This window comes from Euphorbia lathyris, chromosome 4 (assembly GCF_963576675.1).
Source record: "Euphorbia lathyris chromosome 4, ddEupLath1.1, whole genome shotgun sequence".
In the NCBI taxonomy this organism is placed as follows: Eukaryota; Viridiplantae; Streptophyta; class Magnoliopsida; order Malpighiales; family Euphorbiaceae; genus Euphorbia; species Euphorbia lathyris.
This window is the reverse complement of record NC_088913.1, coordinates 33,962,831-33,976,770: the sequence shown is the minus strand read 5'-3', so window position 1 is coordinate 33,976,770 and position 13,940 is coordinate 33,962,831. Positions and strand designations below refer to the sequence as shown.

The 13,940-nt window shown below is 34.7% G+C and overlaps 1 protein-coding gene across 1 annotated transcript; it reads left to right on the top strand.

The window, feature by feature from the left end:
- Positions 1-2,906: 2,906 nt before the first annotated feature.
- Positions 2,907-4,452, top strand: LOC136228024 (exopolygalacturonase-like). Its single transcript, XM_066016855.1, has 4 exons — positions 2,907-3,058; positions 3,136-3,441; positions 3,522-4,037; positions 4,144-4,452. Exons 1-4 carry the CDS (start codon positions 2,912-2,914, stop codon positions 4,363-4,365), a joined length of 1,191 nt encoding a protein of 396 aa, XP_065872927.1. The 5' UTR covers positions 2,907-2,911; the 3' UTR covers positions 4,366-4,452.
- Positions 4,453-13,940: the final 9,488 nt, after the last annotated feature.

Here is a 13,940-nt window from a genome sequence, read left to right as displayed (position 1 = left end):
ATAAGTCAAATAAAAGAAAATCCTTAAGTTTATTTAAAGTGATTATAAAGTGTTCATACAAGCATGAAGTGAGACAAAACATTATAATAAACTAATAAACTTAAAACCACCCCAAGTCAAGTAATATGTTTGAATAGGGATTGACATAATACTGTTGAGACTTGCATGTGACAATGTCTTCTATTGTGAATAGAGAGCTGATCTCACAAGCTTCAGATACGTAGATATCTGGGCAGTTACATGGATCCAGTGAATGAGTTCATTAGGATCGGGGACCCAACTTGAGATAACAAGATGGATGGATTTATCCTATGTCACCTGTTCATCACATTGGTATTAGTAGGTATAAGTAATCCTCAGACTAAAAGGAATATTAATTAGTGATTGTAGATTATGGAATGTGATACTTTGACTCTATTCAAACACGATCCATAATAGGGATGACCATGGGGTGTGTGCGGGTTGGTGTTGGGTATCACAGGAAGTAATTGCAGAATAGTTAATATTGGATTGAGCATTTTTCCCTCTTGATAAATGGGAGATATGTCCAGGGATCACTTGTGGAAGACTTGACTCTAAATCCTTACAAGGTGATGGATTAAGGGTTGAAATAAAGATTTCACTTAATCTATCTATTCATAGTTAACTCTGTTGAAACACATTTCCACAATGATTTTGATTTGACAAAATTATTTAAATTAGATTTAAATCCCTATGATAAAATATTCCAACATATCAAATTTAAATGGTTTGATTTATTTATTACTAATGTGTTTGTTCAATGTTAAGCGTTTAATTAATAAGATTTAAAAGACATTGAAGACCAAGGCCCAAAAGCCCACAAGAGAAGGTCAAAGCCCAAGTCAACAGATCCAACCCTCTTGAAGAATGCACCCCAGCAGGAAGAAGGATCCAGAAGGCATTGCTAACAACTTCACGTCGAAGCTGCTAAGTCGAACAGATAGAAGACATGTCAACAGTTGACCTGAACAACTTCGAGGCAAAGCTATTCCACTTTGGGAAAGATTCAGACGTTGCAGAAAGCTATCTAGAAGACTTTACCATAAGTAGAGAGACAATCTGATGCTTAGCGACCGGAAGTACCTTTCACCTGAATCAGACAGAAAAGGCAACGTTGTCATTGGCCGAAGACACTGAGTACTGACGAGTGAAAGCAACAGCAAGCCATTTCCCTCGAACGGTTATTTTGAAATTTGAAATAACTGGTGCCTCAGATGTCACTATAAATAGGCCACTCATTTTCTTCATTCGATGCAGATCTTTGCCAAGTCGAAACGCTAACCAAATTGCTACTTGAAGTTCTGTGCCAAAGCAAAGCAAAGAAATTTTACACTCACTCTCATTTTGTGTAAAATTCTAGATTGTAAAATCATCTAAAGTGTTCTTTGTATTTAGAACAAATCTTTATCATTTCTAGAGATTAGAAGGAGATACTGAATTGCTCGGTTATAGCACTCAGTGGTAGAAATAGTATTGGGTATAGGATATAGAGGAAGGTACTCTGTATACTCACTGACTATTGTAAGAGGTTTGTGCTCTACCTGAAAGATAACAATAGTTTCAACCACATTTAATCAAAATTTTCAAGTTTTTGTTGACTTATTAGTTTCTCCGCTATAAACATAATGAATTTTTTTATAATTAATTCATATTTATATAATGCTGATATGTTTGAACGGTTCTAGAAGCTTTTTTAATGATATAAAATTTCTAAGCACAATCCGAGCGGATTCATGACTAATTCTAATCAAACCAGGTTGGCCCATATGGTCTAGTTCCGATTTGATAACTGTGATTTGACCCACAAACACACTCTCGTATTCATTCACTTCTACAAGAACAATGATATACCATGTGAATATAAAATCCTTTTGGGATGGTATTTTTGTCTGTTAAGCAGTAATGCCACAATGTTCATGCATATATGATGTCTGATATAGCTTAAGGATATTTTCCAATTATATAGTTATGGTGGGTGGCTAAGGGTTTCATTTACAGGGCCTCTAAATCGAGAATATAATGGATTTAATTAAAAGGATAGGTCAAATGAAAAATAAGATATATATAAGCTCATTGAAAAATGATTGATTTAAGGAATAAAATTGTATAATTATCATCTTTTCATTGATAATAAAGTCCATTTCATTGTAGAATTTTCCCTCCAAATTTTTTACATAAAACTTATTTGAATTATAATATAATAATTATTGAGATCTCAACTGTTAAAAGTTATTTACATAAATAATTACTAACCCGTAACCGAAGATGAGTTTTATTTCATGTTAGATGTTGAAGGGTAGCCGGAATATGAAATTACAAATAAAAAACTCATCTTTCCTTAATAAGGTTTGAAATTGCACGGTCTTGTAAATGTTAGACTTAAGATTTCAATGTTTTGAACGTAGCGACTAATTTTTTTTTTCCCAATAACCATTAGGTAAATTTATACCTTATCCTACAATACTACAAAGCTCCTATCGGCTTCGTATTTGTTGATAAAAGAAAAATTGAAAGTATATATATCAACTCATGAATAAAGAAAACGATATACATTCACTGCTCTTATTACCTTCCATTTTACATTACATTTTATTTATCATATCTCTTTTTTATAATCATTATTTTATGAAAATAACATTTGAGGTTATTGAACTCTTCTACAATAGTTTTCCCAAAAAAAAAGTTGCACAAATTTAAAACATGAATAGGAAATGCATGCGGTCCTCATGCATGCATTTGAGGAAACATATGGAATTTCTCCAAAAATAGGAAGAGTCAATCGTAAACAAAAGAAGATCTAACAACTAATTCCTAAAATTACATAATGAACACTTATAAAACCATCATCCAATTAAGCAAGAAAATACCAAAAGAAATTGTAGAAAGATAAATGGAATCTTGTTTAATGTTGTCAACTCTATTTACGATTTTGATTGTGTTGTCTAATGTAAAAGCACAAGCACCAGCAGCACTGGGTGCGGGTGGAGGAGGGGATATAACAACATTTGGAGCAAAACCTGGTGCAGATAGTGCTCAGGTAATTCATATAGGAACAATATTACATTACTGTTGAACAAATATATGCATTATTTAATTATAATTTTCCTTTGTTAGGCTATAACGACTGCTTGGAAAGAGGCATGTGCGGCAGCAGGTACCGGTACAGTGACAGTTCCTACAGGAACATTTCTAACAGGGCCAGTGTTACTGGCAGGTCCTTGCAAAGGAGAGATGAAATTTAACCTTATAGGAACCTTACAGGCACCACTTAAAGTGGAAACTTCTGGTTGGATTACTTTTGAACATGTTGATAAACTCACAATAAGTGGGACTGGAACTCTAGATGGTCAAGGCGAAGAAATGTGGAAGAGCCAACCTGGTTGTTTCAAGACTGCAAAAATGTGCAAGACAACAGCAATTGTAATTAAGCTTGCTCATTCAGCATCAGTAGTTATATTACATATATCTATTTGTGATTCTAACTAATTAAAATTATGCAGAATCTAAGGCTTGATTTCGTAAAAACTGGTCTTGTGGAAGGTATCACATCCCTCAACAGTAAGAATTTCCATATCAATGTTTTGTCTAGCACTGACATCACATTGCAAAAGCTTACAATAACTGCACCCGCTGAAAGCCCTAATACAGATGGAATTCATGTTGCAAGATCAAAGGGAGTTACCATTACTGATGTTAACATTGGTACTGGTGATGATTGTGTGTCTGTTGGTGATAGAACATCAGACTTAAAGGTAATAAATGTCAAATGTGGTCCTGGTCATGGAATTAGTATCGGAAGTTTAGGACTTTACCAGAATGAGGAACCTGTAACCGGAGTCACTGTTCAAGGATGCACCCTTACAAAAAGTGATAATGGTGTGAGAGTTAAATCATGGCCGGACAAATACGGTTGCGAAGCATCGGGCATACACTTTTCAGATATTACCATGGAAGAGGTTGAGAATCCTATCATTATAGATATGATGTATTGTCCACCCGGTGGATGCAGTACAACGGTACGAATTTCCACATATTTCTATACAAAAATGCTATACAAGGATTGGTTTCATTTTCATGTCTTATTTTTTTATCATATCACTAACCTTATTGCTTAATTTCTAGGCTCCGTCAAAGGTCAAGCTTACTGATATTTCCTTTAAAGGCATCAAGGGTTCAACACCCACTCCTGATGCAATTTCAATCAATTGTATGCTTGGAAGTTGCACAAATATAGGACTTGCTGACATTGATCTCAAATTTACTGGACCTAAAGGACCTCCAATAGCTAATTGTACCAATATTAAGCCAACTATGACCGGAACTGTGAATCCTGCAGGATGTTAATGTTAATTAATGCAAATCCACACCTATTTTTGACCTTTATACAATTTTCTATGCGAGAGTTTTTGCAATTTTGGTTATATATATTGATATGTGATATTAATTCATCTCTACTCTTGATGCTAATGGATTATTGTTTTTTTAGAATATATTAATTACTTATTTTGAGACCATTACCTTTTCTTTTTCTCCACGTGTTTTATATATCCCTACACTTAATATATACATTTTTATGGTTTGATGATGCATTTGTACCATAACATTAGATACTTGCTACCCTAATTGCAAAATATAATATAATTTTCTCTACTAGTTAAAACCACCACTTGTATATGGTTTAGGTTTGTCACACCCGACCCTAAACAACCTCAATCGGCATCGGGCGTGAAATAGAAAGATCATAATCAATACTTAGGCGTCTCCAATTTATCCAAATATCATTATATTACAATTGCAATACCAAAGTTCTAACCATAATTCTAACAATAAGCAACAACTTCCGATCTTTGCCTAATCGGTCGGTAACCTTCTCTCTATCATGTACTTTCTCACCTAAAAACATTAAAACATTTAAAAAGGTGAGACAAAAATCTCAGTAAGAAACTATCAGCTATAAAAACCAACTTTACTTAACATAGCTACATATATACATTTATAAAGGGATTTAATCAAAACCTTATAAAATTTACTCAAAACTTAAGTTTATAAAATAAAATTTATGTATGTGTATCCATCCTCGAATTCCACCCGTGTAGATCATAACATCAATCATAACAATATCGAGATATCTCATTTATATCTCGTTCCTTGCCTAACAGTTAGGACTACCAGCCGTGCACTCTGGCCATACCACCATTAGATATGGTCTTACAACTTACAACTCCTACCCCGGGAAATCCTAGATGGACAAAACCATTTAATCTTTCGAAATATCACAACTCATAAAAATCATATTTGGACTTCAATCCAAAATAATAACAACAATAACCGCAATAGATTTCTCAATCCAAAAACAATTCGTAAGAAATCATCAAATTCATTTTATTCAATATATATATACATGGAAACCAAAAACATATATATATATATATATATATATATATATATATATATATGTGTGTGTGTGTGTGTGTGTGTGTGTGTGTATGTGTGTGTGTGTGTGTGTGTATAAATCAACCAAAGCAAGCCTTAAATCAACATAATCAAGTAAAATCTGAAATTCACTTAGAAGCATAGTCAATAGCTTCATTTGAACCATAATTTCACAATAAAAAGCAAAATCGTAAAAACCCCAATTTTATAAAATTCTTGCATAACCCTAAAATATCAATTTCTGGAAATTCTTTGATTATATATATATATCTATATACCTAAAACTCAAAATATAGTTGATAGTTACTTACATTGGCTACTAATTGAAGAAAACACATCCCTTAATTTCAATTATCAACATATATATCCTCTTATATCATATTTATCTCTTAATTTCCTACCTCAAACTGTGCTTAAGATCAGAAAAATTTGTCCTTAAGATTTATATCTTAATTATTTCCTCAAACAATATTTAAGCTTACCAAATTTTCATATTTAATAATCAAATCACGAACTCTAATATATTCTCCCACTTTACTTTTCATTAATCACTAACATCGGTATCTCTCTAAACATCATTTATATAACTCTCAATAATTCTAAACCCTAACCCAATGAAGTTCACCAATAAAACAGTAATTTAAATTTTAGATCTCATTTATTCAACTTAAGATTTTATAATACACTAAATTCATGTTATAATCTCCCAATCATTAATCAACTTCCAAACCCATTAAATGACACCTCCATATTTTATCTTTCTCAATCCCATATCTATTATCTTCAATTTATCACTTTATCATTTCCTCAATTTCCTATATTCCTAAGAAGACCATCAGATGTCGTTTCCAGCCTAACTTCTTCATACGGAATCCGATTAAGGCGATTCAAAAACCTTTGGAAACGTAAGATAAAAATAAAGAACTTTCGTTTAGGACTCTATGACAGATTTAGCCTATATCTGGTCAAAAAATACATCATAAGATTCATATACGAATCTGATTCTCCCGCAGCACCTATATAGACAATTCTCTATATCTCTAGCTCAATGTTATGACTTACTCATAACCCATATCACCAAATATCAAATAATTTACTATTTTTCATACACCTAAATATTTCTAACCATCAAATCTCATTTTCACACCTCATTAGCTAGTTACTCAATCCTCGAAAAATTTCAAATTATTTCTTAGCTTGCACCAAATATTCATATTCCTCAATTACTATCAACCTTAGCTCCGAAGAATTTCACCTAGAGCTCTGATACCAAACTGTCACACCCGACCCTAAACGACCTCAATCGGCATCGGGCGTGAAATAGAAAGATCATAATCAATACTTAGGCGTCTCCAATTTATCCAAATATCATTATATTACAATTGCAATACCAAAGTTCTAACCATAATTCTAACAATAAGCAACAACTTCCGATCCTTGCCTAATCGGTCGGTAACCTTCTCTCTATCATGTACTTTCTCACCTAAAAATATTAAAACATTTAAGAAGGTGAGACAAAAATCTCAGCAAGAAACTATCAGCTATAAAAACCAACTTTACTTAACATAGCTACATATATACATTTATAAAGGGATTTAATCAAAACCTTATATAATTTACTCAAAACTTAAGTTTATAAAATAAAATTTATGTATGTGTATCCATCCTCGAATTCCACTCGTGTAGATCATACCATCAATCAAAATAATATCGAGATATCTCATTTATATCTCGTTCCTTGCCTAACAGTTAGGACTACCAGCCGTGCACTCTGGCCATACTGCCATTAGATATGGTCTTACAGCTTACAACTCCTACCCTGGGCAATCCTAGATGGACAAAACCATTTAATCTTTCGAAATATCACAACTCATAAAAATCATATTTGGACTTCAATCCAAAATAATAACAACAATAACTGCAATAGATTTCTCAATCCAAAAACAATTCGTAAGAAATCATCAAATTCATTTTATTCAATATATATATACATGGAAACCAAAAACATATATGTATATATGTAAATCAACCAAATCAAGCCTTAAATCAACATAATCAAGTAAAATCTGAAATTCACATAGAAGCATAGTCAATAGCTTCATTTGAACCATAATTTCACAATAAAAAGCAAAATCGTGAAAAACCCCAATTTTATAAAATTCTTGTATAACCCTAAAATATCAATTTCTGGAAATTCTTTGATTATATATATATCTCTATACATAAAACTCAAAATATAGTTGATAGTTACTTACCTTGGCTACTAATTGAAGAAAACACACCCGTTCAATTCTCCTATAAATTCTGTCTAAGACATTTCCCTCGAATCACTGCCGAAACTCAAAAACTCTTCGGTTAGGACTGAGATCTATGCATAAGGATGCTATGGTTTCAATTTCGAGTGATTCGGACGGTCGAATCTCCGTAAATCAAAGAAACGGTGGAGAAACGGTTCTGAGAAAACTGATGATAAAAACGAAAGAAACAGAAAAAGAAAAAGAAATAAAATAGATGATGATGATCACCGCCTATAAAGATTTGATATATATATCTCAAATTTGGCAAACATCACGTTTGATCCTTCATCTTTCCATAATCTTTTAAAAATTATCCTAACTTTTAATTTACACATAAAACACCATCGAATTAACTCCAAACTTTTTCCATAGCACTAAATAAAAATCACACACCTAATAATTATAATAAATACTAATATCAAAATATAAATTCTAAAAATTTAGACACGGACGTGACAAGGTTGGTTAAGGCACAAGATCATTTATTCAACTGGGGTTCAAATTCTGGAGAAGATAATGCAGTTGTAATTAAAAAAAAATTTGAGCATCTCCTAAAAAATGCGGTCAAGAACTCCACCACCGACAATGGGCTTGCCTTATCTTCACATGTTATTGAGTGGTTATTCATATTTAATCATAAAGCTAGGATGTAATGAGGAAGGGTTTAACAGTAGCAAGAAAAGTTGTTGGCTTAACATTTACTATTTGCTTATTTTAATGTTCAAGAAATTAGGAAATCTCCAAAAAAAAAAAATATGCAATATCCATTAACCCAACATCGAGTTTCTTTACATTGCACTCAATCACCATCACAATATCCAGTTAGCTATAGATTACTTACAAAAATGTAAAATAAGCCATAGTTGATGGTACCTTTAAGATACCGAATAAGATAAAGAAAATCATCCATATGATGAGAACAAGGAATGTGCATGAACTGATTGAGTTCTTGGACAACAAACCCAATAACAAGATGAGTAAAATTAAGATAAATCAACCGAAAATAAACATATGATGAACATATGGTGTGTGATAAACAGATCCAATAGAGAGTTCCATGTCAATATTTAGTCGCATAGGAAAAGAAGGAAGAGCCTGATCAAGACCAACATCAGAAATCAAATTAGAGAAATATTTACATTGAGATAAAAAAAAAAGATGTCGTCATTTTCCATTGTTATTTCAATACCAAGGAAATATTGAGCGTGGCCTAAACCCTTAATGGTAAAAGAAGAATGAATATATTGTTTAAAATCTTCAATATAAGTTTCATAGTTACTAGTTATAAGAACATCGTCTATAGAGACAATAAGAACATGAATCACACCTTTTTGAACATATGTAAAAAGGCAACTATCAATATAGTTTGGGTGAAATCAAACATTATTATTTGAGAAGTAAATTCCTTGTTCCACTATCGACCAACCTGTTTAAGCCCATATATGGCTCAATTGACAAACTTGACCGTTAAGCGCTTTGGTATAACCTTGTGCCAGATTCAAATAGATTAATTCATTGATAAATGCATAAAGGTCATAATTGTTAATATTAATTTGACGAATATGACATGCCTTAGATGCATCAATATTAAACAATAAATGAATTGTAACAACTATAGTGCCGGGAGAAAAAAATCTCAACATAATAAATTCCTTGAATCTGATTGCAACCCCGATGTACAATTTGAGCCTTATAAAGATCAACAAAACCATCCAGTTTACGATTAATATAAAAAATCCATTTAGTAGATGTGTTTATTTCCCTTAAGAAGAGAAGTAATATCCAATGTATTATTGTCTTCTAAGGATCGTGACTACATTATAAATATATTGCATGTTCTTTAGTAGTGTTGATTATGGTGAGATAAGCATTAGTTGTATGGCTAAAAGGAAGTAATTTAATAAAAGAAGGGGGACAAGGGATAAGAAGTATGTGCCAAAAAATCATCTAACCACGTTGATAGTTTAATAGATATTCCACTTTTAGTATCGGGTGAAAGAGCTAATGACAGAGTTATAGTTGTAGCTAATGGGCAAGTATGTGTGGGAACATGTGAAGGGCACAATTTACTAGGTAAGGATGGGCTACTACATAGTGGTTTTTGTGAAGTTGAAGATGCAATAGGGTTTTTAAGAGTTGAAGAGATAGATGGAAGATTATGGTCTTTTAAAGGATTAGGACAAGTTGGTGAGATATAATAACTTTTTGAATTACGAGTAGCACTAGTATTATGGGGAAAACAAAATGATTATGTATCATATGATAGTCTAGCAAGTATATATGGTGATGGGTGTTGAAACACCTTTCCACAAGATTTTGATTTGACAAAATTATTTAAGTATAATTAAATATTCTATAACACATTAAGTTTAAATGCTTTGATTTATTGTTACTAATGTGTTTGTTCAATGTTGAGTTTATAATTGTTATAAGACATAAAGATCATAAGGCCCAAGCCCTATATGGAAGTCAAAGCCCAAGTCAAACAAGGCCAAGGCCACTCAGCCCGCGTGTTTCAAAACGCTACCGTTGAGTATTGAAACGCTGCTCAGCAATGAAGGATCGAGAAGATCCACGTAGACAACTTCGGCATGAAGCTGCTGAGCTGTCTCGACAAAACGTACAAGACAGCCTCTGACCACAAAGCAACTTTCAGACCAAGTATTTCCTTTATTGGTAAAGAACAGAAGACGCAGGAAGCTGTCTGTTTGACATTACCCGATTTGGAGGAACATACTGCCACACTGACCGAAGAATAGAAGATGCTGGAATCTGATTGGCTAAGAGAACTGCTGTGCAGACTGAGTGAAAGCGACATGAAGCCGTTTCCCTCCAACGGTTATTTCGAAATTCGAAATAACCAGAAGCTCTCACAGCTCTCTATAAATAGAGCATTCAGAATCTTCATTCTATAGAGAACTTTGAGCAAAATCCGTTACGCTGACCAAACGTGTACAAAAGTTCTCCATCAAAAGCAAAGCAAATTCTTACACTACAAGCTTATTCATTTGTGTAAAAGTCTAGAGTGATTGATCCTCAATCATCTAAGGTGTTCTAGCAATTGTTGTTTAGGACAAATCTTAATCATTTCTAGGAATAGAAAGGAGAAGATGAGTACTCGGTTTTAGTACTTAGTGAAGTAGACTAGAAGTGAGTAGAGGTATAGAGGAAGGTACTCTTGTTATACTCAGCTTCTGAATTGTAAAGGGTTTTCGAGTCTCTACCTTTAAAGAGCTCAGTAGTGAATTGGAAATCTCGGAACGTGTTCCGGGGACAGGACATAGGCTTAGAAGAAGCCGAACCTAGATAACTTCGCTGAGTGAAGTATTTCTAACCCTTAACTCCTTAATACATTGCTTGCTTAAAACAAACTAAAACTGACCAAGTAAAAGAGGTCAAGCTGAGTTGTGCGCTGCCAACGAATTAGTTCAGGAATAGACTCTAAGTGCTATTTCCTGACCTAAGCAACGAAACTGACCTAGTCACTAGTTGACTAAGCCAGTGTCTTGTCGATTGCTCAGCGCCGCTGTCATATAATCTTTTCTCAGAGAAAAGAAATCTGCCCTAATCATTTTAAAAGGTAAAATAGTTCCTAACCCCCCCCTTGGAACTATATTTGCAACCTTACAAGGGACCAACAAGTGGTATCAGAGCCTAAAAGCTCATTACTAAAGGTCTAACAACCTTGAGTTGATCCATACCATGGGTGAAAACAGCACTCGGTTTCTCCCTGGAAACCAGACAACTCAGATATTACCTGAGGGGCTGTCCATTACTAGGCCTCCCCTATTCTTCGGGTCAAACTATACCTTTTGGAAGAATAGGATGAAGAACTTCATTCAAGCTACAAACATGAGTGCCTGGCTATCTATAGTCCAAGGCCCGTTTGTACCTGTGAAAGTTGTTGCTGGCCAGTCAGTTGTTAAAGCTGAGGTTGAATGGACAGAGGATGATCTCAAGAAGCTACAAAATCATGCTTCGGCTATAAATATGCTTCACTGTGCGCTGGATGCTGCAGAATACAACAAAATATCAGGTTGTGAGTCAGCACATGAGATCTGGAAGAAGCTGGAGGTGACCTACGAAGGAACCAACAAGGTGAAGGAGTCCAAGGTCAACCAGCAAATGAGATTGTATGAGCTGTTCGAAATGAACAATGATGAGGGGATTTCTGAGATGAATGCAAGATTCACCAACATTATTAATGAGCTCAAAAGACTTGGAAAAATCTTCACTGAAGAAGAACAAGTCAAGAAGATACTCAGAAGTCTTCCTAAGGACTGGCAAGCCAAGAAGACAGCCGTTGAAGAAGCTCAGGATTTAACCACCTATAAATATGATGAACTCATCGGCTCACTGCTGACCCATGAGATATCCATGAAGAATTTCGAGGTGAAGGAAAAATCCGAAGACAAGAAGCAAAAATCACTTGTCATGAAAGCTGACTCAACTGATGATGGCTTGACTGACGATGAGAAGATGGCTATGTTCACGAGGAAAATGAAAAGGCTGTTCAAAAGAAATGACAAATACTCCAAAAAGCCCTATAGAAAATTTGACAAGTATAAGGCTGACTCAAGTGACAGCAAATTCAAGAAGGACAGCTCAAAGCCCATTACATGTTTTGAGTGCCATCAAACCGGACATATCAAGTCAAGCTGCCCAACTCTCAGGAATGACAAAAAGAATGGGAAGAAGGCAATGGTGGCAACATGGAGTGACAGTGATGATTCTTCATCAACTGAAGCTGAGGCCACAGAGTCAGCGAAGATATGTTTCATGGCTGACGAACTTGCTGAGCCATGCATTTCTGAGCATGATGACCAATCTGATGAGTCAGATAATGAAGAGCAATCTAATGAGGTAATCTCTCTCTCTCAACTCAGAAATGAAATGGGTAACGCCCTGAGTGATCTCTATACACTTGTTAAAAAGTGTAACAAGAAGATTAAAGCACTCAGTCAGCGCTGTGATGAAGTAGAAGAGGTCAAACTGAGTGACCTCAGATATCTTCTTCAGGACAACTCAGTTTTGCATGAAAATATGAAAACCATTCATCAGTCTGTCTCTGAAGTCCAGTCAGTTTCAAAGAAACTGAGGAAGGATGTCACAACCATTCAGAACCAATTAAAGGTTCCAAACAAAAACAATTTTCCGCTGAGAACTCAGTATCAAGGTACACAGTACCAAGGTACTCAGCAGAGACGAAATCCCCAGCGAAGAGTCCAATGTGACTTTTGTGGGAAGTTAGGACACACCACTAAGGTGTGCTGGCACGCTCAGCACTGGGGTGCTGACAAGTCAGTAAAGAATCCTAAACAGAAGGTCAGTTGTGACTTCTATGGAAAAAGTGGCCATACTATCAATATATGTCGCCATAAAATAAAATATGATGCTTTACCTGTTGAACCTAACAAGTCAGGACCCAAAAAGAATTGGGTACCTAAAGGAAACTGATCAAAATGTAGGTAAGCCTGAGATGTGCCGAGAAGTAAAAAATGTGGTATATTGACAGCGCATGCTCAAGGCATATGACAGGTGATGAAACTCAGTTCATCACATTTGAACGTAAGCGAGGAGGAAGCGTAAGTTTTGGAGACAACAGAAAGGGTAAGATAGTAGGATCAGGCACCGTTGGAGGTAATGTTGAAACACCTTTCCACAGGATTTTGATTTGACAAAATTAATTAAGTGAAAGTAAATATTCTATAACACACTAAGTTTAAATGCTTTGATTTAGTGTTACTAATGTGTTTGTTCAATGTTGAGTTTATAATTTATCATAAGACATAAAGATCATAAGACTCAAGCCCTATATGGAAATCAAGGCCCAAGTCAAACAAGTCAAAGATCACTCAGCCCGCGTATCTCCAAAACGTCGCCGTTGAAGTGATGAAACGCATGCTGAGTAAAGAAGGATCGAGAAGATCCACGTAGACAACTTCAGTATGAAGCTGCTGAGCTGTCTCGACAAAACGTGCAAGACAGCTACTGACCATAAGACAGCTTCCAGACAAAGTATTTCCTCATTAGGTAAAGATCAGAAGACACAACAAGTGGTATCAGAGCCTAAAAGCTCACTACTAAAGGTCTAACAACCTTGAGTTGATCCATACCATGGGCGAAAACAGCACTCGGTTTCTCCCTGGAAACCAGACAACTCAGATATTACCTGAGGGGCTGTCCATT

Excerpts from the sequence above, each read along its gene's own strand:
- LOC136228024 (XM_066016855.1), top strand. The coding sequence starts at position 2,912 with ATGGAATCTTGTTTAATGTTGTCAACTCTATTTACGATTTTGATTGTG. Across the intron at positions 3,059-3,135 it reads CTGGTGCAGATAGTGCTCAG|GCTATAACGACTGCTTGGAA; the intron begins GTAATTCATATA and ends TTCCTTTGTTAG. Across the intron at positions 3,442-3,521 it reads TGTGCAAGACAACAGCAATT|AATCTAAGGCTTGATTTCGT; the intron begins GTAATTAAGCTT and ends AAAATTATGCAG.